Source organism: Ambystoma mexicanum, chromosome 3p, assembly GCF_040938575.1.
Source record: "Ambystoma mexicanum isolate Mex_15411 chromosome 3p, UKY_AmexF1_1, whole genome shotgun sequence".
NCBI lineage: Eukaryota > Metazoa > Chordata > Amphibia > Caudata > Ambystomatidae > Ambystoma > Ambystoma mexicanum.
In genome coordinates, this window is record NC_090925.1 from 550,675,868 (window position 1) to 550,702,448 (window position 26,581).

General features: G+C 42.8%; 1 protein-coding gene across 1 annotated transcript in view; it reads right to left on the bottom strand.

The window, feature by feature from the left end:
* The window catches only part of ARFGEF2 (ARF guanine nucleotide exchange factor 2), a 2,106,550-nt gene that overhangs the window by 1,419,206 nt on the left and 660,763 nt on the right, over positions 1–26,581 (bottom strand). Inside the window, exon 13 of the mRNA XM_069651280.1 lies at positions 22,749–22,857. Coding sequence (XP_069507381.1) covers positions 22,749–22,857 — 109 coding nt within the window. The remainder of the gene's footprint in view (positions 1–22,748; positions 22,858–26,581) is intronic.

A 26,581-nucleotide genomic window follows, 5' to 3' on the forward strand; every position in this document is an offset into this window, starting at 1 on the left:
ATGGCAACTCAGCAGAGGCACTAGAATGGGTTGCCCGTGGTCTCTGATGCTGTACATCCTAGCATTAAAACCTCTAGCGATCTACCTAAGGCAGCAATATGAAGATATTGGGGTCCACACTAAAGGGGGACTGCACCTGATATTGTACGCAGACGATGTGCTACTTTATCTGCGATACCCGGAGGAAAACTTACATTACATTCTGGAGGTGATGGGGCGTTACGCGACACTCTCCGGCATAACGGTTAACCCCAAAAAATCGTGCATGTTTCCCTTGGGTAGATACAAAGGAGTCCCACAGGAAAAGTTACCAGTCCTGCAGATAGCCTGGGAGACTAGGACATTTAGATACCTGGGGATCAACATATACCACACGGCAGGAGAGGAGCACAATAAAACACAGACAGCGGTCAAAAACATCAAAAGCAGCACGAGATTCTGGACGAAGCTCCCCCTAGCCATGGTGGGGAGGGCAGCTTTGCTGAAGATGGTGGTAGTCTTGCCCAGGCTACTACATTTTTTTGTAAACATCCCATATATGTTGCCCAGATGCTTTTCTGCCAAACTTCAAAGCCTATGCAGGGGCTTTCTTTGGCACAACACTAGTAACAGAATTGTTTTATGAAAATTACAAAACACGTATGACAGAGGGGGCATAAACCTGCCGAACTTTGAAATATATCACCTGGCCGGGCAACTACAATATGTCGCTAGGTGGCTGTTGGAAGATACGTCAGAATATAGACTGCTAAAGGATGAATGCAACCCATATTTTTTGAAAGAACTGATTTGGCTACCCAAATCAGAGCTAAAAGGGTGATTGAGATTGCTGGAATTCAGCTGGAAGATATGGCACAAGGCATGCCAGGCTATGGACAACCCATCCCCATGCTCCCCGCAGGCACCTCTTGTGATGCTACGCGGGGTAGATGAGCAACTAAGGAAGGGGATTCGCAAACACTGGGAGCCGGTGGGCATAGCAACTCTGGGAGATATATGGCAGGAAGGGAAGGCAGTGGATTTCCAAACTATAGTCGACGAAACCGGGTTATACCAAGGGCAATACATCACCTATACCAGAGTGGTCAATCGGGTGAAGGGGACTTGGTTCGAAATAGCGCAAGCAGAACAACCTGACATGGCTATAGAAACGATATAGGATATCTCAGAAGGAGGGCACGAAGTATCCCGGATCTAAGAACTAGTGATGTCTAGAGTGGGTAAGGAGGTGCCCCAGCTGAGACGGGATTGGGAGGAGGAAGCGGAATACCCATGCAAGACTGGCTATGGGAAAGGGCACAGAGATACCACAAAAAGGTGTCCAGAAATGCGATGCTGCAACAGATTCTTCTGTACATAACCCATAGGGTATACATGACCCCACGGAAGATCGCCAGATTTGGAGGCACAGAAATAAAAACATGCCCCAAATGTGTGTAGGCTGGGATGATACATATTTGCTGGGCATGCCCCGAGGTGAGAAAATTCTGGGGGGAAGTCTGCCTGAAAAGGTAATCAAGCTAGACGTAAGATCTGTATGGGCATGGTTGGTGGGGGGGGTTCACCAGACCACATAACTTGAAACACGTGAGCAAACTCAAGGACCGGGCCTACATTCTGGCCGAACGCAGAATTGCCATGAGCTGGAAAACAAGCCACGGGCCTAGAATAGAGGTATGGTGGCATGATCTCCTAAAATGGGCCGACGCTGAAACAGTAGTATGGTATGAGACAGCTAGTAGAAGGGATGAAAACGAGTGGGACCTCTGATAGCATGGAGACAACTGGTGGCCACATTGTCGGGTTCCACCCAAACCAGTCCAAGCGAACAGGATACGCCCGAGAGTAGTGAAGTGGAAGAGCCCCCTGACACATGATTTGTAGGAATAATGGAAGAAGCTCGAGTTACGGGGGTATGGGGGAGGATGACAGTAAAAAAGATATGCAAACTGTATGCTAAGAAGCTGGAAATCAAAACTGTCGGGAGAGTTGGTTGTTATTTGTGTGTTGTAAAAACTAATACATTTAAAAAAAATATATAAGAAATAGAGGAGAGACAGATTGAGGAAGAGACTGTTGTAGTCCAACCTAGAAAGAACCAGAGCTCTGGAGACATTGAGTTTCTGGGGGAAGGTAAGGAAGGGGAGAATTCCTCTGAGGAGGTGAAGTTGAAAGTGGGCCTTCTTGGCAAGGTCCATGATGTGAGGAGAAAGAGAGAGGAGTCAAAGATGACGCCATGGTTTCTAGCCTCACAGGATGGTGAGGGGGTTGGGGGGGACCCAAGGAAGGCTGCCAGAGAGGGAGGGAAAGAGGGAGCAGGCATCCCAATGCAGAGTATCTCAGTCTTACTGGCATTGAGACAGATCATTAGCCATGCACCATGCCTGAATAGCAGTCAGACAGTCTGGAACGAGAGAGGAGGTAGATGAGATAGTGGGGGGAAGCTTGAAGGAGAGCTGAGTGTCATCAGCATAACACTGCAAAAGAAGAGAAAAGGAGGAAATCAAGTGGGCCAGAGAGGCAAGGTAGATGTTGAAAAGTCACAGCGATAGAATAGAACCCTGGTGGACACCACTGGTGGAGATTGAGGTGGAGGAGAGGAAAGGTCCCAGTTGCACCTGGGAAGAGTGATTGGAATGGAAGGAGGTCAACGAGCCCACTGACAGGCCTGTGATACCGTGGGTATCCTGGAGTTGTTTTAAGAAGGAGGCATGATTGACCGTGTCAAAGGCAGAGGACAAGGCAAGGAGGTTGAGAATAGTGGGATTTTTGGAGTCAAGGTTTGAGAGCGGGTCTTCACGGGTGTTCAGCAGAGCAGTTTCCATGCCTCTAGATACTCTGAAGCCAGACTGGTGGTCATGGAGAAAGCCAAGGGAATTGTTCCTCTAATCCCCTCTCCTTAAGCGCTAAACTCCTCTGGCCTCCGTTTCTGCTCTTCGGTTATTACAATATCAAAATATTTCTTAGCAGCAGTGGTCTGTAAAAGTGGTCTTTCTTCCTCACCATCATGGCAACCATGTTCTTGAGAATGTATGGCAACCATGTTCTTGAGAATGTATTTATAACTGCTGCTCGCAAGGGTGCATACATCAATAGCGATAAGCCCCCCCACTCCCCATATTGTAAGCCACCACATTGCCACCACAGGTCCCTCTACATCATTCCATCTTTGGGGTAGCACCCGGGTGCCACTGGCTGCATAGATCCCTTCCTCCACTGCATCCAGGATCACCACCTTCGGGGACATAGGAAACTGAAACCCTGTCATTTCCCTAATGAGACCCAAAATCTCTTTCCAATACCTTTGTGCTTAGGGCAAAACCACTGCACATGACTAACATTTTGTTAGCTATCCTACTTCCACGTTGCAGGGTCAGATCATCTGTAACAATTTATAGGCAGACTCGTTGATCGTGGCACATTTAGATGCTTTTTGAGCACTATACCAATTTTGGCCCCACTCCTTATGTCGTAACCCCCACTTCCCGTTCCCATCTCTCCATATTTCCAAAGTCTATCTCCTGGATTTGCCTTTTTCAATAAACTGTAAATTCGCAAGACCCCTTTTTGAGCATCTTCTTTCATTGTGATTTCTAGCCCTACTGGCTGTCTAGATCCAGCCGCCTACACTGGTAGCTGAACCGTTCCCCCTTATCCCCATCTGGAATTTCCCTTTGCAATTATCAAAGAAGGGAGGGGGGCAGGGGGTTCCAGCATCGTAAAAATCCATCAGAGTGTTCCATCCTATTCAATATGTATCACTCATTCCAGGAGTAAATTAATTGTTATACCGGAATGGTAGACCTTTGACTTTCATCGCCTGACCCCAATACCTCAAGGAGGTTCTGGTCGATTGAAATAGCTGCCCCGCCCCAGCTCCACACACTGGCCCCCCGCAGAAACAGGACAAGCCTTGCTGGAATTGAGGTTGCGCCTTGCTCCACCTCACACCAACCTTTGGATCCCCCTGGCAATGACCCGTACAGCATAGGAGTTAATTGACACGCTAACAAGTACCTTTTGATGTCTGGGATACACCTCACCCCTCTCCCCCAACAAGGGTGAGTGTGTGAGCACTAGCTTTGAGATCCTTGGCCTTTTCTTAATCCATATAAAAAGAAGAAATCTCTTATTAATGAGGGGATCCCGAAATATATGAGTTTGGGAAAGAGCGACATCTTAACAGCCGCAATATGTGCCTGCAACGATAGTTCCTGCAGGTTCCACTTCTTAAAATACTCCTCCAGATTCTGCCAGAGAGGGCGAGGGGGGATTTTTACATCATACAGCTGCTTATATTCTGACGTCAGTTACCACGATATATTCCACTTTTTCACAAATAAGGGGGTTGTCCCTACTCCATTCCCTCACACCCTCAAACGCAGAGATGTTAAGCACTTTAGATTTCAGATAGTTAACACTAAAACCAGATATCTCACCAAAATCACCCAAAATAGCCATAGCTCTAGGCAGAGAGGGCCCAGTGTTCTGTAGAAATAGGACCCCTTCAACCCATTTATCCTGCCTAATCTCACACACCAAAAGGTTCCATCACCATTGCAAAGATTAGCGGGGACAGGAGCACCCTTGACGAGTATTCCTCTGTATGCTAATCATGGGAGAAGATAGTCTTAACACTGAGTTTCATGGAGGGCATTTGGAAATTCGCCAACACCGTACGAGTAAATAATGGTCCCACCCGTAATCCTTCTAACATCAAACTCAAGTAACTCCAATCCATACTATTAAATGCACGCTTAGTGTCCAACGCTGCAGCTGACCTTTTCTGACCTGACCGCCTAAACCATTAAAATTAGGTTAATAGCTCTCCTAATGTTGTCCTGCATGCTGCGTTTCAGTATGAACCCGGATTGATCCGGAGGGATGATTTTGGGCAATATCGCCATCACGAGCATCTCTAGCATTTTAGCATAAATTCCCTGTTTAGCAGGGAAATGGGGCAGCAGCTCGAGCACTCAGTTGGATCTTTGCCCAGCTTGAGCAGCAATGATGCGATTGAAATACCCATTTCTTGCATGGCTGCCCCCTTATCCCCAATTACAGTTTGGTCAGCGTTTGTAGTAACCATAGATGGAAAGTCCTGTAAAACCCATTTCCAAACTCATGAGGCCCCTGCTTTGCATTATGTGGTAGTGCATCTATTGCTCTCTCCACTTTCTCAGGAGTTATTGGTGCTTCTAGTAGTAGTGTGTCCGCCATTGGGATCTGCAGCAAATGAGCTTTGTCAAGAAATTCAGACTGCTTCAAGCAATCTAGCTTCTCTTCCGTCTCTATATGCTTAAAGAAGGATTCTATTATTTCTACCTTATCCCTATCCGCTTTCCTCAACTTCCTCCACCCAATTTCATTTTTTAATGGCGGAATACAATTCCTCCACCTAGGTTTACAAAGCTTTGCTACAAGAAATGTGATGGCCTTATTACCTCTAATATAGTAGGATTGCCTCGTTTGTATAAGAGATTGAGCAGAGCGGTCCGCTAAATGTGTTTCCAGTTGTAGCCTGGTTTTGGTTAACTCTACCCTCTCCGCCTCCACCACTTCTGGTTCCAGAGTCAATTGTACGGACTCCCATGCCTTGAGAAAGGCTGGTGTTTGACCTATGAATTCCCTGCATATCACTGCCCTTGCAGCATCCCAGATTATCCTCCCATCTAGATCTTCCCCATCATTTTACAGAAAACAGCTTTCAAACAACTTTTCTATAACTGCAATGTCCCTCATACCAATTCATTGAGCCGCTGTTGCTTCCATTCTTCACAACTTGGGGCATCCAACCCTATTCACAACATCACTGGGGCATGATCCATTAGGCAGCGGAGACCAATCTCCACGAGAGCACCAAATGGAAACATCGTTTCAGAAACCAGGGTCATGTCAATCCTAGAGAAACCCTAAAGCGCCGCAGAATAGTGTGTGTATTCCATTTCTTCCTGCCTAAAGAAGCGCCATGTTTCAATTAATCCAAGCTCCCTAAACAGTTTCGCCAAAATCTGCTGATTCCTACTGTCTGTACTTGTTGGAAGAAGTGTTTTCACCAAGACCGGGTCCATCACACAGTTTAAATCCCCACCTATGACAATTTGGCCTTCTTCAAAGCCTCTCGGGTTTTCTAGTAACTGCCATGTAGATCGCCACGGCAACCTCTCGTACGCTTGTTGTGTGTTCCCAATAGCTAGAGGCATTTTACAGGCATCAATCTCGGTCTGCTCGCAGGTTCTATCAATACAGGAAAGTGAAGATTGCCACTCTAACGAGGAGCCGTTTTGTAATATGCTGTGTAACTGGGCATAGAGTCCTGTGTATGGGCATAGAGTCCTGTGTAGCACGGAAGTAGACAGACGTGGAAATTTAAATGAGTAGTGCACGGAAACACAGGTTGCTGTGCAGCCCCTTATTGCTAGTGCAGCAGTGTGATGACAGGTAGGAAACTTATAAGGGCTTTAGCATGGGCCTAAGCAGCTCCAGTCCAGTAAGGGCGCTCCCCCAGCAACCCAGACAAAGTTGTAGAGCCTCCAGAATTTTTTTATTTTTTGGGCCATTGCCGGCGGTATCTGGCATACATTGCAGGGGGGCAGAGCTTGAGGGCGAGGGTCCGGCCGCAGCGCAGTTAACAGAGCTACTGAAGGAGCAGGTCAGCTCCGGCATCAGTTCGACACTTAGAGACAAGAGGAGTCTAAAGAATGTTGCGCGCTATCAGCGTTGCTGGGAGCCACTTCCCATAGCGGGCCGACACCGCAGCGGGACCCACCCCCACTCCATCAGGCAAAACAGGTCCGAGCTCGCGTACCTCCAAGTTATGGTCCAGACCGTTGGATCCCAAGTTGCCTTCAGGAGTTTGCCACCGCATTGATAAGGGGGCCGGCGGTAAGGGAGCAGGCAGCCGCAGGGCGAACAGGTGGCTCAACACTTAGCCCCCGGCCGAACAGAGAATAGACTGCACTTGCCGGCTAGGCGTTCCTTCCCGCGCCGTTGAGAAGTGTCTCCCACACTGACCACGGCTCCACCGCAGCTGCCTCCTGTCACAGGCCGCTTCAGGCCGCCATCACATCGCCCTACACTGGACCACATGGTCTGCTGAGAGCAACAAAGCCCCTTGCCTTTTTCTGCGTGGCTGTACCGCGGGATCCCCACCGGGTCCTGGGTGGCAGTGGAGCAATGATCTTCTGTGGAGCAGGGCCACCAGGCAATTCTTCCCTCCTGTCTTCCCGACAGCGGCTCAGCTTTGCCCTTCCCCTCACTCCACCTCTCTATGGCGCTGCTCAGCGCAGGGAACACACAGAAGACAGCGATGAAGATATCAATACATGCCCCAGACCTTAATGCACACATGGTGTGGTCCCCAGGGACGAGTGAAGGTTCAGTGTCAAGGATATTGCAAAGGATTTAGATGCTGGAACTTTTCAGGCGGCCATCTTGGAATTTGCACAACAGCGCCCCTCGACTTTATACTCCTTGATAGAACTCTGCGAGGCCTGAGAGCAAAAATGCAGCTGTTCTTTAAATATGCTTTGGACAATAATCTTTTGCCTAATGCCTCCACGTCCAAGGTCTTGGTCTTCTCTCGCAGAACCAAGAGCCAGCACTGTGCTTGGACTATGGTACCGGATAGTGTGGGACAGGTCAAGGCTGCAATCTATTTGGGCTACCACCTCTCTAATAGGGCTAGCATTGAATGCTGGAAAAGCATTCTGGCCGATAAAGGTAAAAAACAAACTGCTCAATTAAAGTTTTTGAAGCATAGAGCCTGCAAGTTCTCACTGCTGACCTTGAGGCGTTACTATGTAGCCAAATTTGAGAATCATTCTGTATGGTCTGGACCTATGTAGCCGCAACATGGGAAAACACGGTAAACATCCTACAAGGGAACCTTTGGAAGGAGGTACTGGGACTCTTGACGGCCATTCCGAAGGCGGTCATTAGACATGAGCTGTGCCTTGTCTCCTTGAAGGCCAGGTACGTTTGGAGACAGCTTTCTTTGTATAGAAGAATGTTTGACCCCCCCTAAATATTCTCTTTATGAGAACTTGAATCTAGCAACAAAAAGTATATGGCCCACTCAGAATTTTTTAGCAAAGTTTGGTGAGGTTTGTTCAAGGGGGGGCCCCAACATTTTTTTTTCCCATAGACCTATGGGAAAATATTTCTATTGCGCCGACAGCCCAAACTGCTGGACACATTTTCATCAAATCTGTGGCAGGAGCAGTGGCTTGGTCTCGAAAGCGTGCTTTTGTTAATTTGGTGTAAATCAGTCCAGTAGTTTTTTTTTTTAAACTACTAAAGCTTAAGGCAAACAAATTAGTGATATCTATGTCCACTCTGCGGACACTTCCCTGTTCGCTCCGCGGACAGGACACCGATTGGCCAATCAGCTTGCGTCATGTCCGCGGACACGCAACGTGTTCTCCGATTGGCTGGGATGAGGTGCGTTATATTGTTTCGATGCGCCTGCCATATTGGATCCGCAGAAATCCGCAGACAGCACGGCGTGGAAGTGAGCTTAAATCCAATTTTGGGGAGTGCGTTGGTGTGTATGAGTGCTTGGAGAGGGTGGGGGAGTAAGAGATGGGTCAAATGCTGTATTTGTTTAGGTGGGAGAAGGCTGTGATGTGTTTGCGGTGTCCATGGACATACCAAACACTGGGCGCACTACTGGCTATTTGAGTTTAGTATGATGTTGGTTTTGGGTCGTTAGAAGAGTATTGGGTGAAGAGGGTATGTATTGAAGAGTTTGTGCCTTGGTTGTGATTATTTTTTAGAATGTTAATTGAAGTGGCTAGGTTTTGGAGGTGGATGTAATATGTTTTTGGGTTGTGGTCATTTGGTAGGTGTTTGTTTCTATGGGTGTGTTAAGCTGCGGTGGTTGTGGCCAGGGCTTAGAGTCTTGGGTGCATGGCCAAAGTGCCGCAGGCCTTTGGCCATGCACCCAAGACTCTGGGCCCTGGCTGCAACCACTGCAGCATGACACACCCATGTTACCAAAGATTTTGACTGTGCTATGTGGGCTGCTTAGGGGATATGTTTACAAACAAGTGTGTACTGATGGGTAGTAGTGTAACAGTGTTTATATGATAGTGAGATGATTTGTGTTAGTTTGTTGGATTGTGTTCAGAATGTTGGTATTGAAGACTCTAGGCATTTTGGGTTGTATTTGTTGGTGAGGTGTTTGTTTGCATGGCTGTGTTATGTTGCAGTGTTTGTGAGTTTAATTATTATATACTTACTGTTCCTTTTGTTGAGGCTGTATGAAGAGTTTTGGCCAGGCCATGCATTCAAGATTGTAGTGTTTGACAACAAGCACTGCAGTATAAGATACCCATGGAAGCAAACATTGCAGATTGTGGTTTATGGTCAGGCGTTTGCTTGAATGGGTTTGTTATGCTGTGGTGTTCAATCATTATATACTTACTGTTCGACTTTTTGTGGTTTTATGCAGTTTTTTCATGACATGGGTAGTTGTAGCAGACATTTATTTTCAATCACTGAGAAAAGAAAAAAATCACATGTTAGTGTAGGTAGTTTATAATGAGTATTGCATAGTAGACATTTCTCTATTTTGTCGACCCTCATAGTTGGTACTTTAGAAGTACTATAGTTCAAACCAGTGTACTGTGTAATTTGTTCAGTTCCTGTGTTTGCTGATGAAATCATTGGGTCTGTGGGAAAAAAATCCATGCTGGATTAAAAAAAAAGTTTCTACGTTGTATTACAATATATTTATTTCATTGAGTTCAGTAGGAGGAATTGAATATGTGTATGGTTTTTGATTTGGAAGTGGTGGTAGAATTGTTGCAATTAGATAGCAGTTGGTGTATTCTACCTATTTATTTTTCCATTTAGTGGTATTCATCCATCTGTCGCTATGTGTAGGAAATCGTGCAAGTCTTACCATGCATATTCTGCACAACTGAATGTCACAAACCAAGGGGGTGGGCCAAGGTTTATTATCATACAGCGTACATCTCGGACGTCGGAACCAATATTCTTTTGTACCATGCATGTTTGCTAATAAATTTGTAATGCTTGACTGTAAAACCTAATCTTTTTCTTGCAATTTTTGTAGTAATTGCGTAGCTGACATTTTGAAAATGGGTACCCGATTTCAATGTGTGTGCAACTCCGTAGCATAGACTTGCTAGTTCACTTTCAAAGAGAAGGTGGAATATGTATTCCACGTTTGGTCTGATTCTGAGGTCTTCAGAATACATTCGTAAAGAGCGGTATTCTGATGCTGTTATTTGTGTGGGTCTATCATCGTACCTTCTTCCTTTCCCAGTAGGAAAGGATAGAGGAAAGGCACGTGCTTCTAAACTTTTTCCCATATGCTGATTGGAGATCATTTGGCTTGTCGCATTTGGTACGTTTCAAGTATACTGGATGAATTGTATAATGGTTTAAAATACTGGATTTTGTAGCAGGATCTAGAAGTTGAAATTGACCAGTTTCTGATGCCTCTTGAATGTTTTCAATGGTTTCCCTCAGGTTTTCTTCAATATTAATTTCTCTGTATTAATTGTTGTCTTTTAGATATTGCAGGGCTTGTTTAACTTTATGTAAGTCCACAAGTTGTTCCCAAATTTGTTTGACGTTTGTAGATATGCTATTTACTAAGATAATTAAAGATTGATCTATTGGACATTGCACTCCCAGAGTGTGTACATTTTCTTTGAGATCTAATGGCAAATAAACTACTTTGGCACAAATGCCTTTCACTAATTCTGAGGGAGGTAGTGTTGCTGTTTTTGGCTGAAGGCGTAGTATTGCTTGAAATGGGTGCACTGTTTGAATTATGATGCTCTCATCTAAGTTGAGTTGTTGCAGGGGTATAGGTAATGGGAATAATTCCAAGTTATTTGTGATAGCACGTGAAGGTGTTTGGTTGTTGTCAAGTTTTGCAGTGCAGTAACTGTAAAGTATTAAGGGGTCAGTAATCTCTTATTTGTTTTCTGCTATAAGATAGAGAGCTAATTGGAACCATTTGGAATCTTCATTGTCTTCTATTTTGTATGTTAGGTCTACAGTTTTTGTGTTATTTGTATAAAAAGTCCTGCGGCAACACACACAAAAATGGTTGGGTACTTCTGTACATCTGTACAGTTGTTGCTAGTCTGTTGTAAAGCTATTGCATTTTGTAAGAGGCTTTCAGTTCCAAAATATTTTCTCTGGATATGCTCTATTTCTTCGAGTAGTTATTTGGCTGTACCATGTAGAAGATAATTTAAATTGGCTAGTGCTAAAGCAGGACTATTGGCATAGTACAGTTTATGGACCAGATTTCTTATAGTTGAATGATGTGTTGATATCATTTTGACATGATGGAAAGTGCTTTTGCAAATTGGTCCAGAAATGCAGGCTAATGAATGTCGTTGTAGTCCTGTGTATTTGCGCACTGGACAGGAGTCCATATTTTGTAGTAGTTTAATTTTGAATTTGTCTTTGCCTTTCACATACTGATTGAGGAAGTGGCGTAAAGATTTGAAAGATTTTTTAGCAATGTTACACATTGATGTGCACGGCCATTTGTAGACTGGACGTATTGGTTCAGTGGAATGGACAGTTGATACTGAGTTTTCTGGGAATATTTTTGTGAGCAGCGTTTCATGTTCCATAATGGTGGTATTAAGTTTTTCAAACCCTCGTACACTGCTATGTATGGGAATTGGGTTTATTTGCTTTTGTTTGTATGCTTCTTCATAGAAATATGGTTCTGTGCTCGTGGTATGACTCCATTCACCTCCACAGATGTTTGTGAAGCTATTTCTGTTGATATTCTGTTTATTGAGAAGTCTTTTTTGTAGTTTAGTACTTAGTTTTGTTAGTAGTTTCATTCAGTTTAATACTAAAAAAAATAATGTTCTTTTGAGAAGGATTGCACTGTCTATCAGAGCTTGTAGGATTCATTTTCGATGGTAGGTATTAAGGGTTGTGCGTGATTTCTCTCCTATTTTTATAAGGTTCTGAAGGATTCTGTGGCAGAACATTTTTCGTAAAATTCTTTTGGTATGCTTACTTGCCGCTTCATCAAGATTTATAGGTGCAGTGTTAGCACTAGTGGTAGCTGCAGTTTTGTTAATCACTTTGTTTTGTTTTACATTTTGAAAGAGGAGGCAAGGATTCTGTACTGGAAGCATGTTTTGTTTCGCTTAATGATTATTAGCCGTTTTGTTTGAACTTTGTGTAGAAATTCTGCTAGAGGTGGATGCTTATTTTTGAGAGTTTGTTTGGTTTCGTTTACTTCTGCATTGCTTTCTACGGAGTTGGTTTTTGGTAGGCATTCCTTGGGGTCTATTGGAGAAAAAAAAGTGTGGGTTGGGATCTTGTGCAGTGTATGTGTGGGTTGGGATCTCGTGCAGTGTATGTGTGGGTTGGGATCTTGTGCAGTGTATGTGTGCTTTGTGCACGAGTGTCTGAGTATGATGGTAAGGATGCATTTAGAAGTCTGTGTGTAATGAGCTGCTACATCAGGTTGGGAAGGCTATTCTTGTATTTATGTGTTACTATACTGGTGTTTAGATTATAATACAAAGTATGGAGCTGGTGAGGGGAACCACTAATACTGAATCTAATGTTGCAGGGTTAATACAATTGTTTGTTCTAGAATACTAGAATTCTACAGTGTTTGAGCAACAGTTAGAACATTATGGCAGTATTGCACTTACGTTTATGGATGGTAAGAGTAGGTTTCTTCCAAGTTCTCCTTTGTACTTCAGACCCTGCTGCTTTTCAGGGGAGTGGTCTTCACTGCAATTGTGAAAGAAAAACGTTAGTAAATATGTGTGTTAATAGTACTGTTGTTAATGTAGACATGGATTTCTTTGTTTTTGCAGTAGTAGTGCTTTGTGATAACTGGATAGCATGTACATGCACTTGGCTTTGCCCATGTGCATTCTGTATATTTCATTTAGAATCTGTTAGTTGAATGTGCTTTAGAAATGAGAATAGTAAGCGCACATAGCACAGGCGGTGTTACTGGATGTTAGGACATAGAAGAAATAATCGTATGGTTCGTTTGCTACTTTTACAGGGTAAATGGCATGAACCATACGGAAAAGTATGCAATATATGCATTTGTGAAGGTGTGGGAAATAAAGCAGAAGGATTTGATGGGGTCAACAGCTTATTACTCAGTAGGTCATTACCAAAGTACTGGGTGATTCTGTGGTGCTTGGAGATGGGAGAGTCTGAAATAAAGTGAGGGTTGCAAGGAAGGATCTGGTGCTTGTGTTGCAGACTGAAGGGAAGGGGGGAAATGTTGTGTCTTGCTTTACAACACTGTACATAGTTGTAGATGTCAGACATGACTGCACATGTGCATAGTTGAATGCGGTTGTGATTCTAGAATGGAATGGGCAACCAGCTGGAATGAGGGAGCTGTCTAGATTGGACATTTGTAGAGGCAGTGGTGGTGTTTTAGCTGGGAGCCTTTCAAATGGTATTGGCTATCTGTGTGCATAAATAAAGATGCATGTACTCATCCTGGCTGTGTGTCATTTTATAACAAACTAGAAAGCCTTTTTCCATTTTTATACTGTTATTTCTACCATCTTTTAATATGAAATGACACTTTGTTAGATAACTGTGTGTGCTGTGTCCGATTACTATTATAACCATCTGCAAAGGAAGTGGAAATGATAGAATGTATGTTAAATATGTAGGATGTATAGAAAGGAAATTGTATGTACATCTTATGCATTATAATGCATTAAATGCTATTATGGTTGAAATGTGGATAAATAGGTGGCAGTGGTTACACAAATGATAGAATGAATGAAGAAAATAACAGTTTACACATTGCAGTTAATAATATGGGTAAATAGAAATGTGGAGAGCAGACAACTTTGCAAGTGACACTTGATCATAGCAGATGGGAGAAAGGACAGGTTATACAGGGTAAATGCAGTTAATCTGTTTATTTGCATGTATACAAGAGATGTACATGTACTGTGCGGAATATATTCATACCTGTAGATTGAGTTCATGCATGTGGATGTGCATGATTCTGCAAGTAGAAATGTTGGAGAGTTTACTAGTAGTTGCTGTTGGTGCTTTGCAGTCACAGCCCAGTTGTACTCAGAGTGATCAACAGTACATTTAAAGTGTTGAATTGTGATGATGGAGTTAGATGTAGAGGTCTTGGATGTGATTGATGGATGGTTGAGAGACTGCTTAATAGTAGGCAATGAGGGTATGGTGCAGAGAGTAAAGTGGAAAGGGTAGAAGGGCTACCCCAGTGTTACGTGCTCCGGACACACCACGGCTGTTTGCGGAGATGGCGTGCCACATCTGGGGTTTTTCAGCAAATCCAGCCTGGAAAGGGGACTGTAGGGATTAGCCAATCAGGTGTTGAGGTTCTGCTTTGCATTGAGAGAGGCTGTGTGTAGTGAAGATGGCAGAGGTGGAGAAAGCCACGGTGTTGGTGCTTGGAGATATGTTTGTGAATGGTTTGGAGCAGTATGCAAAATGTAGGAATGTGGGAAACTATTTTGATGTAAAAGGAGTGGAGGTGGTGTGGAGCACTGTGTCTGGATTCAATTTGCAAGCAATGGTAGAAGTTTGTCAAGATATGGCTAGGGTTAACAGTCCACATGTGGTTGACCTGCACTGTGGTGCTTTGCATTTGGGTTTTGTAAATGCCCCTACTTTGTTGGAAGATCTGCAAAATTTGGTTCAGGCAGTAATGAAACTACTTCCGAATGGCAAGATAGTTTTTTCTGGTTTGATACCTATGGCAATATGGGGCAATAGTTCTGTTTTTTGTCCTCAGCAAAATGTTGCTAGGTGGTTAATCAACCGAAGCATGTTTGCTTTTATGACTAGAGCTGGCATGTTCTTTTGCAACAATGACAACATTGACTCTGGTAATGTTGATTACTTTAAAGAAGATGACATGTCTATCTTTTATGGGAAATGCCATGCTGTTTTGGAACATAAAGGTTTCTCTGGAAAAGCTAATGTGAAGATTTCTGGAGGAAAAGGAAAACAAAAAAAAACTAAATACAAAATAAAAGGGGTTTCTGAAGCATCTGCAAAAAAAATAAAAAAGGGTCTTTTCAGAGCCAACCTCAAAGGGGAAATGGGGCACACTATTTCAATTTTAATTCCGCACGCTATGATTTTATGATTTGTCAGCCGACATGCTTATTACTTACAGGGATTTTGAGGATGAGAGGCATGCTAATGAGTCTTCGCAGAGCAAGGGATTGGTGAATAGGGTTTACTGGGTGTGATGTGTGAGCAGAGACTTTGTCAGAAAGTCTTTTTCCTGAGAGGAGAGCATATAGCGATGACTGTTTCAGAAAGCAGATTGTCTGAATATTGGGAGAATCGGGGATAAATTGGTTGGAGGTGCATGCAGATCGCTGTGGAGTGGCTCTACATCTTAGATTCCCTTATGTGACGGTGCTTATGCACGAACTCCGAGCAACAGTTCGCCCTCGCAATCCAAGTAACGAGTAAGTGTACTCTAGTTGTGATGTCACTTAGCCTACTACCATGTCATGGTTGACTCCTATATTGTTGTAACTTTGATATATCTATGCCAAACAAATGTAGTCTTGCAATTCTATACATCACTCGCAATTTGGGGAAATCATAGTGGTGTCCTTATGTTTCTTTAATGTACAGCCATGAAGCAATATTTCTTTTTGTCCCAAATGTAATGGAATGCATAGTCGTTCAATATTGTACAGTGTCTAAGTAACATGTGTACTGGCAAATGCCATTTGATACTAGATTTGTCATTGTCAACTAAGGTTTAATGCACTTATTTTGTTCTTTTAGAAACAGTTTGTATCTTTCTCTTTCACAGGTGGTACAGGCTGGTGGCCTATCGTTCGTTTACATGGGGGCTTTATGGGAGACATGGACACTACGTTCGACGAGTAATACCCGCCTGTGTCGTTGGTGCCATTTGAGAAAGTTTCCCCAGCGTCAGTACAGGAGATTTTTGCCTCACTGTGCTGCAACCAGAACTTTATAATGTGTAGTACATTTGTGCCATCAAAAGCAGCAACAAAATAAAGCACAACAGAACTTTCATCAATGAGTATTTCAATTTTTCATTGATTCAAGTTTGTGTCCACTCACCCAAAGTGGGATAGTGCAAACACACATGTGCAACTTATAGGGCTTCTATAACTGTGGTCATGGGTTCAAGGGACCGCACCCTGGCCGGAGGGGGTTGTAGCAGGGCTTGCTCGGACATTCTCGTACAAGCACATTTTGTCAGGGCTCGAGACTTGCTCCTTGCGAGAAATGTTTACCGGATTTGCCGTGTAAACAGGAGATGGGCTGAGTTGACAGGTGGTGTGGGCTGGCTGTGGAAGTCGGTGGAGAGTGGGAAGTTCTCCAGAGGAACAAAGTAAATCACTACAAATTTTGCACACCATTGGTGGATGGTAGTAAACAATTCATATGTTTTTCAAAAATATTTCCAATGCCACTATGTTCTGAAGGGCTATTGGCTCCCATTCTGAGTGAAGGTCAGCAGCTTTGAATTTCTGCTTGCGAGCTGAGCAAACCCACACATCGTACACAGTATAAGGTTCAATAGTTTTTCGACCTTGAAAGAAAGGCAGGATTCAAAAAGGAATGAAGGGAGGGGAGTAACACCGTCAAATATGATAAGGGTCCCCATTCCAAAACTGGGCAAAGGAAGATGTAATTTCATTTTATGAAAATTCGTTTACTTGAACGGAGTCTCTGCGTTACGCTGAGAGAATGGAAATGCTGACTATTATGTAAGTTTTACTTTGACGATTTTATAGATCAACGAGTCAACTTATCGTTCGCCGACCGTTATCATTGGCTTACATTGTACTCGGTTGTTCTTTGTGGCATATTGCAACGACACGCACATATGACCTGTGTGTGTACTTGTCTTTGTCCCGGGCACATGGGCAGTCCAGCATCGAGATGCATGTAGTCCACCACTGGGTTCTCCCAGGTTCCACAAACACCTAATGCAACGCTAATATTTAATTAAAATTCTGTCTATGTTTTCTTCTTGTACTTGGCTTGCTCCCTGATTGTAGCGTCAGCCTCCGCATCTCATTTCGAGCTGACCATACTCCAAAGCACTAACCTCTGAAGCAAATTGTGGAGTACTTTCCACTTTGTTTTCTCAGTGTTCCCATTGTTTCACATGTGTGTTCATCATTAGTTTTAACATGGTACCAAATTAATGGGTAAAATGATGAATTGTAATAAAGATCGGCTACTGACACATTTCTGTTATGTTTTTGAAACGGCTACATCCTGCCTTTCTGCAATTGTCATCGATTCAAGATACCAACTGACTGGTTTTTTAACCGGCAGCTGCAGATACACTTGAATGGCTGCATCACAATGACGCTTTTTTGGGACTATCGCCACGGGCCGATATGCCCTTACGCAGTACCAGCGATAAGGAGCAACCTGACATTGTTTACAGTGGCCTAGCGCCAAGCTGATGCCAAAGGCTTGCGATTGACGGTGCGTCTAATGCACTTCTTATACCTAAAAAAGAACACCGTGTGACTCACGATGAACATTTGTGGATGGAGAACAAAGAAAATAATTACCTATTTCCTTGAATATGGCAATCGCCGGATGTTGTTGCAGCGTTTATTGTGCAATAAAAGTACTTTACAAATTGTACAGTTTTACTATTTCCTTTAAAAGTATAGTTTTATACTCAAAATTGGGACGTGCTGTGTTGTGAGATGAGGTGCGTTGATATTTCGGGTTTTGCGTCAACTAACGTTAACACGTAGGTGATGACTTGGCGTGTTTAGCAATGCTGCCCAGTAACGTCCTGTAGATAGGCAGAGATTATCACTAGGTTTGGTGATGTCAGCCTCAGAGGCGGAGCATATGAATTAGTGCCGCTATGGCAGTCCACCTTGGGCGATGCAGCAACGGATAAGATTATCACAAGATGCCCGCGTCCTGCTGCCTGATTTCACATGTGTAAAAAATAGGAAAAGTACGGTAAGGTGCATAGGAAATGTATGTGCGATCGATCAATGTATGCTTAAAAACACATGCCCGAACCCAGGGGACAATAATATTTCTGTGGGCACTATTCCTTAAATAGATCAATTTTTTGCTCCATTCGCTGCAGATGATTTTCTAAGGTCTCTGTTTCTGTATTATTTTTAATATCTGTATGGTCTGTGAAAAAAATATATTGTTGTTACGTACACAAAGTAATGGTTATTAATTGATTTATATAGAGAAGTGTAGTGTCTACCACTAATATCACTGTTTTCACTCATTTCATCCCGAGGAAAATTGTCTTCCAGCCATTCCAAATTACTAGACATTTCTGTGTAAAAAAAAAATATATAACGTTTAGTGTACCTAATACAGAAAGTTAATAAATATATACAATAAATGTAATGTACTCTAGTTTCTTGCCAAGTTTTGCTGTTACTGCTGCGTAGGTGTGCTGTTGATTTTTGCTGTGCAGTTTCTGTGAGGTAATTCTGTTCGAGGCATATTTATTTTGTTTTGGTATATTCCATTATGTTGCATATGCTATGTAAGTGAACGGTTGGTGTCTTATATATACAGTTTCCACTTCTTTTTATTGAATGTAATGTATTTATGTGCTGCTTGTTTAACATGTTCAGTATTTTTATTGCATGATACAACAATGTTAGATACCCCCTGAATTTTTGTATAGTGTTGCTGTTGACCCACGTCCGTGCGCGGACATGCGCATGGTTCGCATACATCAGAACCACTAGCGCAGGTAGGGAGTTCAGTATGTTATATGTATATAAACTAAGGGAATCCTATTAAACCTTTTATCAAATTTATATTATCTATATCTATATTCAGTGAAAAAAAACTTTGTTACAGGAAGTTTATGGTTAAGTTGCGCTACTAAAAACCTATGAAATTCAGTGAAAAAAACTTTGTTAAAAAGGGACGTTATGGTTCCAAGTAAAACCGAAAACCCCTTGGAATTTGCCAGTTATGGTAACCTAAGCAGCCATAACTCGCACCACCACTGTGCACTGCTAAGACTAACAGCCATGACATCAAAGATGACATCACAAATGTCATTGATGACATCACCTGTATGGCTCCCTCTTTTTTCCTTTACTGCCATATGTAGGCCAGTAACAGTCAGGAACTAAAAATTTAAAAAGTACTATATTTATAGACTTAATATGTTCTTACAGTAATTCACTTGGGGTTCACTCACAGCATATGAAACCTATACATAGGGGAAAACACACACATGGAAGACAGCAATGCTTTCTATGTATGAAGATGATTAGTAAGGTTATCAACACTTTTTATAGGTCTGCTGTTTTTTATTACTGTACTTTCCCTGGATATGCTCATATTTGTATACATTGCACTCACACTACTTTCCTTAGGGTCTAGTCACAATATGTGATAGTTATACATAGGGAAGTAGTAGCTTTGAAGCAGAGCAATTATTTCTGTGCATGAAGATAATCAGTTAGGGTATGAAGATTGTTTAGTAATACTGCAGTTTTTTTGTTTACTTCATTTTCCCTGTATATGCTCATATATGTATGTGTTGTTGTCTGTGTTTTGTTTGAAATAATGCAATTATGTATTAAGTGGGTTTATTAGCTACTTATTAAATGTTTCATAGTACGCAAAACTAATAAAGCATTTATCATTTTACTATTCAACATTGAAAGATTATGAATATTGCACCTCCATCATGTATGCTGTACACAATGCCTATGTTTCTACATGAGTAGCTTAGTATACTGGAAATAACTTAATAATAGAATGCTATTTGTATCAATGCATTCCTTAATGCACTACGTACCTCATGATATTTATTCCAATGATCCTCTACACTTTATCAACATTACAATAAGAATCCCTTGTACAGACTTTTCATGAAAAGTAAATGCACATGTGATGTCATCAGTGATGTCATCAATGACATTTGTGATGTCATCTTTGATGTCCTGGGTGTTAGTCTTAGCACTGCACAGTGGTGGCGCGAGTTTTGGTTGCTTAGGTTACCATAACTGGCAAATTTCAACGGTTTTTCGGTTTTACTTGGAACCACAACATCCCTTTAACAAAGTTTTTTTACTGAATATATATATATATATATATATATATATATATATATATACATACATATATATATATATACACACATGTATATATACATATATACATACACAACTACAGCTTCTGATCAATCAAAAACTGAATTTCGAGAACAGGACCGTATTTCAGGCCCTTGTGGTCTTGCACAACAATGGGTGGGAATGCCCTTCTGATGTGCCTCCCAGCTATTCACTTGGCTGCCCAAAAAGCAGTTCAGCACGCCTTATTACAGGTGCACAGAAATTTGACCGAAACGTGGCAGAAAAGGAGCATTAAAAGGGGAGCGTTGGGTCGGGGCAAACCGGTAGGGAGTGGAGGGAATGGCCAAGTGGCAGGTGTTCTGTGGATGTCCCACGTAAAAAAAAAAAAAAGGATTATTGCTGGAGTGGGCATTGATGGTGGGAGGGATTGGGTTCCAGGGGGTTTTATCAGAGATTGAGGCAGGGGAAGGGGAAGGGGAGATGGAAAGGGGAAGGGGACTTTGGCGGGGAGGGACCAGGAACTCCCACTGTACATTTTTGATGTAAACCAAAGGGCTTAGAGGTTCAATAAAACATTTTTCCTTTTTGTCAGGAAACAGACCACGAAGCATGCAATGCAAGTTAATTATAACGCTAATATAAACTGTCTAAACTTGTTTATTTAAAAAAACATTTTGGAGCACATGTCATTCAAGGTAGCACACCACATTAACAAACAGTAAAGCTTTTTGTATATCTACTCAATGCAGATTTAAGCACTCCGTAAGAACGTATTTTCACCAAGATCAAAAGTAGTACAGCAAACTAAATTGTCCTTGTTATTTTCCAGACTAACTGGATTCAAGGATGGAACTTATTAAATGCTATACTAAGTACAGATGGTTAGTACAATACATACATCTACACTCCACTAGAAGGTCAGTATATAATGAAAATGTAAGGACACAAATGTGCACGGAGAAGACCTAAAAGATTGGAATCACAACTCTGTGGACACTACCTTGAGTGTAGCAATAATGTCACTTTAACCTAGGTTTGCCATTGAAGTCGAGCTCCATGGGTCAGGAAGAATTAGAGTAAACACAATCATGTGGAGCTGAAGGTCCTTGCATATCAACTTCTTTAGGCATGACCAAGGGTAGTACCTCTGAGCAGGCACCGATTGGTCCCTATGCTAATAAGCAGTACCAGAAGAGCTAACCTGACAGGCTTGTGTCGGCCAAATTTCTGGGTGATGGGTCAGTTTAATTACTCAATTCACGGAGTAGCTTGCCATTTTAACCAATGTTGCATGCTCAGTTGTGCTTTATAAAGCTCTATCTCCAACAAATGTGTGTTAAGCGGTCTAGGAAACTGGAACTCAGGCCTGTGTTATGTGTTTTCAGTACCTGTTAACAGATCTGGTTTATGGTCATATGGTTATTATTTGGGGACAACAGACTATGCTTGGCCACAAAGTGAATTTCAAGGTGATCCCCAGCGATGAGAACATGGGCTGCATGTCTGATACAAGGCTACATCGGTGCCCCTGTTGGAAGCCATGATGGAACCTCAGGGAAATCCATGTCATATTTCAGTAGTGGTGAACTGCACTGCAGCTCACCAAGTCCTTATCTTGCTGAAGGCCTGCATGGAAGAAAAAAAAACTGACAATTTGGAAACATTCACTGGTATTGGCTCCTTTATTCAGATAAAAACCCTAAACTCAAAGGGAGCACAGCTGCTGGAAATATCCCTGCCAACAAATGTGGAAAAGCACCTCAAATATCACACTAACAAACTGGGTGGGGACCAGACAGCATTAGAAGCGTCTACAGGTACTCCTCAAATAACATGCTATCTGCAATACCTATTTATCAGAACCCAGGGATGTGCACAATAGGTGAATTGGCAAAGAAAGTTGCTAGCAGACAAAAGGAGCCATCAATTGCGCTATGTATGTAATGTGAACAGATCTTTTGTCGATTCAATTATAGATCTTGCGAAGGTACATCCCCCAGCTTAAAGCCACCTAGTATACACAATCCCACTCGACAAATCTGGGGAAAAGACCGGCTGTATTAGTAATTCAAAATTTGTTTTATTGAAATCAAAATCACTTGAAAGATGGTAACCTAACTTTATGCTGGGGAAGACCACAATGAAATATCAGTACATTTCTAACTGGATTACAGAAACTAGAATTGGCCTGTATGTGGCAATCTAAGAAAGCTTGCACACATGCAGTCATGCAATAGGTAAATTAATGATATTTCTGAGTCCAATTCTAAATAGAGGAATGTCATTTCTAAACAAACCTATCAAAAAGTTCAGTGGATTTAACTACTTCACATAGCAAATTAAAACTTAAAATCAACAGACATACTTATCAGAGAATGGTTTTATAGAAAAATGACAATGTAAAATAAAAAAAGATTTGAATTTGATTCCCCACAGTGTAAGCATTGAGGTCGGTTTCTAGCATATGCACGGAAGATGAATGCAAGCTGTGTTGAGTTGCATCAGACTCTTTAGGCATGTGTTAAGGGACACTGCTATCAATTTACAACACACAGTATAGAGGTTTATCCACTCGACATTGGAATATAATGATATGGTTTTTGAATAAATTAATAAATAGCAATGTTATGAATGAGGAGTTTAGCTTCTTACCAAGACTGGTCTGATGGTTGGGGTTCACGTACAGGTCTTTGCTCCACTCCACCATACACTTTAAAATAGAAACTAAACATTCAAGACCCTTCTTCCTTAAGCTTAATTCCTAAAAAATAAAAATAATATCATCAAGATATATACACACACACACACACACACACACACACACACACACCACTAGTTACACATTTGGGTGGTGGCCAAAATAATCATTGAACATCAATGAAAGTTGCAGGTTTCCACAATGCTCTGAATAATGCTCACAAACACATGTATATGAGAGACTTAATGCCTACATTCAGGAGTAAAGGGGCATCAACTCATTGGCTGCAAAAATGTCAGAACCTGTAGTAATCACAGTAACAGGATAAAGATATATACATAAATACTGTTAAAGAGGAGTATATTAAAAGGAAAACAAAGTACATTGATATTATGGGTAAAGTGACCAAACAGTATAAAATGTAACAATGCTGGGGAAATTGTGTGTCTAGGACATAGAGATCCACTTGTGACCTTGTAGTGAACGCTCCTGCATGAAATTAAGACCAAACATTGTAATGCCTGTGTGCACCAAAAAGCGTATACAGTGATTATGTTGCCATGATTATTCCCTCCACACAATCACTTTCCCCAAATATTATAGGATGGGAGGTAATATTATATTTATACAAAAAAGATAGCAGGCGCACCTCTCTAGAAAGAACATGGCATGATAACGTGTTCTGTAGTTTTTTCCAACTTTGAGAGTCTGCAGCCATTGCTTTTTGCTCACTGTACTTTTCACAAAGGAGGAATATCCATATGCATATCAGTCTTTGTCCCGCCCACATACACAGTGAGCAAAAAGCAATGGCTGTGGACTCTCAATGTGGGAAAAATCCATAGAACTATATGGGATACATTACTCACCGTAATCGTATTTCTGATGCTTGTATCTGCTTAGATTCACATGCTGTGCATAGGCCGACATCTAGTGGAAGCTGCAGAGTATTACAGTTTGTTTTTCGAAACTCGAAAATGGGCGTCGACACAGGGCGTGCCAGTAATACTATCCCTAGTGTGACGTCCACTGTACCCATGATCCCTCACGCGTCTAGGACCCTCAGATTGTATTTTTTTTCTGACATGAGGTAGCATGAGGAGTAGCGCGAGTACAGATAATCCAAGCAGATAGATAGAAAGATAAGACTACAAGCATCTATGCGCCTTCTCTCAGAGGGGAAGGAAAGGTGGGTCGCATGTGAATCTAAGCAGATACAAGCATCAGAAATACGATTACGGTGAGTAATGTTTCCCTTCTGAGGCTTGTGGAATCTGCTTAGATCACAGGCTGTGAATAGATTAGCAAGCAGTGTTAGAAGGAGGTGGGATGTGAGAAGGGTCATGAGCAAATAAATGTCTTAGAACCGCTTGTCCCACTTGAGTATCTGTCTTGGAATGGGTGTCAATGCAGTAATGCTGAGTAAAAGTGTGAATAGAGCTCCAAGTAGCTGCTTTGCAAATGGTGTCAATGCCTCTTGTAGAGTGGGCTCTTGGCGTGAAAGGCAGAGTTTTTTCAGAAAGGGAGTAACACAGCTGGATACAATTAACAATCCACTTAGAGATGCCATCTTTAGAGACGCGATCTCCCTCTCTGCCTGTAGCTACGGAGACAAACATTTGGTCTGTTTTCCTTAGCGGTCTGGTTTTGTTTACATAGTATAGACAGCCCTACGCACATCTAGGGTGTGTAGTTTCACCTCAGCCGAGCTTTGTGGGTCTTGGAAGAAAGCCAGAAGCTCGATGGACTGGTTCACGTGGAATTTAAAAATAAACTTAGGTGAGAACCTAGGGTGTGTACGTAAAACCAGTCTATCTTTATGAACTGTAAAGAAAGGATCCTGCACTGACAGAGCCTGAATTTCACTGACCCTTCTTATAGATGTAATAGCTACTAAGAAGGCCGTCTTATAAGTCAAGTGTTTGAGATGCTTTTATGCATGGGCTCGAAAGGGGGCCCCATGAGTTTAGATAGCACCACGTTAAGGTCCCATCCTGGTGGTGGGTTTGAAATTGGAGGGTGAAGTCTCTACTCCTTCCATGAAGGCTTTAACCACTGGTACTTTCCACCACAATACTTTGCTATGGGAGGTGGTGTATGCGGACAGAGCTGCCAGGTGTACCTTCAGCGAGTTACAAACCAACCCTGCGTCTAGCAGGTGGAGCATGTATGTGACAATTGTGGAAGGAGTGCAATCAACCGGGTTGATTTGCTTACTCTGGCACCAGATAACAAATCTTTTCCATTTGTCAAAGTAGCAGTGCCTCGTGTTTGGCTTCCTAGATTCCTTTAGGATTTCCATACAGCTCTGCGGTAAATGGAGATGTCCAATCTCTAAGACCTCAGGAGCCATGCTGACAGGTTCATTGAGTTGGGTTGAGGATGAACTTTGTGACCCTGGTGCTGGGACAGTAGGTTTACCAGCCCGGGAGTTTGATGGGTTCGCACACCGCTAGTCTGCATAAGTGTGGGAACCACGGTTGTCTCGCCCACATGGGAACAACTAGGACGAGAGTCATCGATTCTCTGTTCATCTTGTTGACCACCTTCATGATGAGGTGTTGGTGGAAAAGCGTACGCAAACATCCCTGACAAGTTCATCCACAGGGCGTTCCCCTGGGAGTCTGGTTGGCGGAACCTGGATGCAAATCCTGGGCACTGTCTGTTTTCGCTCGTGGCGAATAGGTCTATAGTGGGGAAACCCCACTGAGAGAAGATATCTTCTATGACTTTTCTGTGTAGACACCATTCGTGTTCCTCTGGGAGGGGATCTCTGCTCAAAGCATCCGCCAGAGAATTGAAATCCCCTGGAACATGTTGAGATGACAGGAAGATGTTCCGTCTGAGTGCCCATATCCAAATTTTTTGGGCAAGCTTGGACAGATTTGGCGGACGAGTCCCTCCTTGTTTGTTCAGGTAAAACATGGCTGTAGTGCTGTCCGTCAGGATCTGCACTGACGGGTTCAACAGGTAGGGCTCGAACGCTTGAAGCGCTCTGAATACTGCCAGAAGCTCTAGCAGGCTGATATGATTCTTGGCCACTGAGTGAGACCAGAGACCCTGAGCTGTGTGGAGGAGATTGTGTGCTCCCCACCCTGTCAGGCATGCGTCTGTTGTGACTACCGCCTGTATCTCGGGATCGTAAAAGGGTTTCCCCTTGGACAGATTCTCTCTTGTCCACCAGTGAAGGCTTTGTACAAGTGTTGGCGAAACGACCACTAAATCGTCCCACTGACCACTTGCCTTAGACCACTGTTTCGCCAACCATTCTGGCATGGGACGCAGGCGCGCATGTGGGACCAGGTACATACAAGCCCAGCAAGCGCATTGCTTTGCGTAATGTTATCTGCCTCCCTGCGTAGGTGTGCCGCTGCCACCGCCATTACCTTGGTGAATACCCTTGGAGCTGAGGCTATCCCGCAGGGCAGTACCTTGAACTGGTAGTGCTGACTGTCCACCTTGAAGCGCAAGTACTTTCTGTGCGCTGGGAATATGAAAATAGGCATCTTTTATGTCCAATTTTGCCATGTAATCCCCCTTTTTTATGAGGGGGATTAACTCTTGGAGAGTAGTCATGCAATATTTTTGGGGCTTGACATACTTGTTTGCAGGCCGTAAGTCCAATACTGGGCGCATTGTCAAATATTTTTTTAGCACAAGGAAGTAAGTTGAATAAATCCCCTTGTTTACCTGGTGTCCTGGGACGAGTTTTATCGTGTCCTTTGCTAGAAGATCGACTATCTCTTCAAGGAGGATCTTCTGGTGGTCCAATGAGTGTATTCCTTGT